Source organism: Fopius arisanus, unplaced genomic scaffold, assembly GCF_000806365.1.
Source record: "Fopius arisanus strain USDA-PBARC FA_bdor unplaced genomic scaffold, ASM80636v1 scaffold00210, whole genome shotgun sequence".
Taxonomy (NCBI): domain Eukaryota; kingdom Metazoa; phylum Arthropoda; class Insecta; order Hymenoptera; family Braconidae; genus Fopius; species Fopius arisanus.
Window position 1 is genome coordinate 124,983 of NW_011887949.1, and position 977 is coordinate 125,959.

Sequence of the window (977 nt, forward strand, 5' to 3'; positions counted from 1 at the left end):
AGGTGAGCAGCAAGGGTCAAACTTTGGATGTTGTCTTCGCAGTGCTTCATGACGATTACGATAAGCCCTATAATGACAACATCGCACTAATTCGTGTCGCCGGGGATATCGAGTTCAACGAAAAAATTCGTCCTGTTGCTCTTCCCACTGATGGACACGCTGATTATAATAGATTAGGAGAAATTGTCGGATGGTTCACTGTGGTAACACTTCAGCATCATGATAGATCTATTCTCCTAAAAAATCTGTCATCTCTATTGATCTTGAAATATTTTTAGAAAGCCGATTTGTCCGTCAACAATCAACTCCAGAGTGTTAATCTGCCAATAATCTCAAACGATCAATGCGCAAAGTATCGGGACATTACTGATAAACACATCTGCGTTCATGACGAGGCTCTTGGCGACTTCTGTCATGAGGATATTGGTGCTCCTCTGATTGTTGATGATCTTCTCGTTGGAATCGAGTCGTATGTCGCACCCTGCGCTGGAGGATTACCCGATGTTTTCACTCGTATTTATAGTTACCGGCAATGGATCGATAAAATTATCAGGAAGTTCGAGTAGAATGAGGATAAATAATGTAATAATAAACAATCGCTTTTGAGGACTTATACCTATATGTTGCGCCTCTCCCCCCGCCTTTCCCTGCCGAAAAAAAATTTCAATTAAAATATAAATGAATGAATAAATAAATAAAGATTCGGTTTTGTTAATTCAATTACTAGATAATATAATTAGGATGCAGCTAATATCCCTGATTAAATTCCCCCAGATCAGAGTATGATCTGATCTGCGCTTCAAGTTATTTTTCATTTAATTGAGTCGATTTTTGTCTTGATTCTGATTACTTTTGTTATTAATTGGTGAATTAATTAGGTTTTGCAGAGGAATTGTTTCGACTCGAATATAGAAATGAAGGAAAAATCATTAGAATTAATTGTACTTCAATTATCTTCGATAAGTATTCATACTGGA

At 37.1% G+C, this 977-nt stretch overlaps 1 protein-coding gene across 1 annotated transcript in view; it reads left to right on the top strand.

The window, feature by feature from the left end:
• LOC105272587 (chymotrypsin-1-like) overlaps positions 1-977 on the top strand; it is a 15,294-nt gene that overhangs the window by 10,899 nt on the left and 3,418 nt on the right. Inside the window, exons 2-4 of the mRNA XM_011314778.1 lie at positions 3-203; positions 279-562; positions 741-780. Coding sequence (XP_011313080.1) covers positions 3-203; positions 279-562; positions 741-780 — 525 coding nt within the window. The remainder of the gene's footprint in view (positions 1-2; positions 204-278; positions 563-740; positions 781-977) is intronic.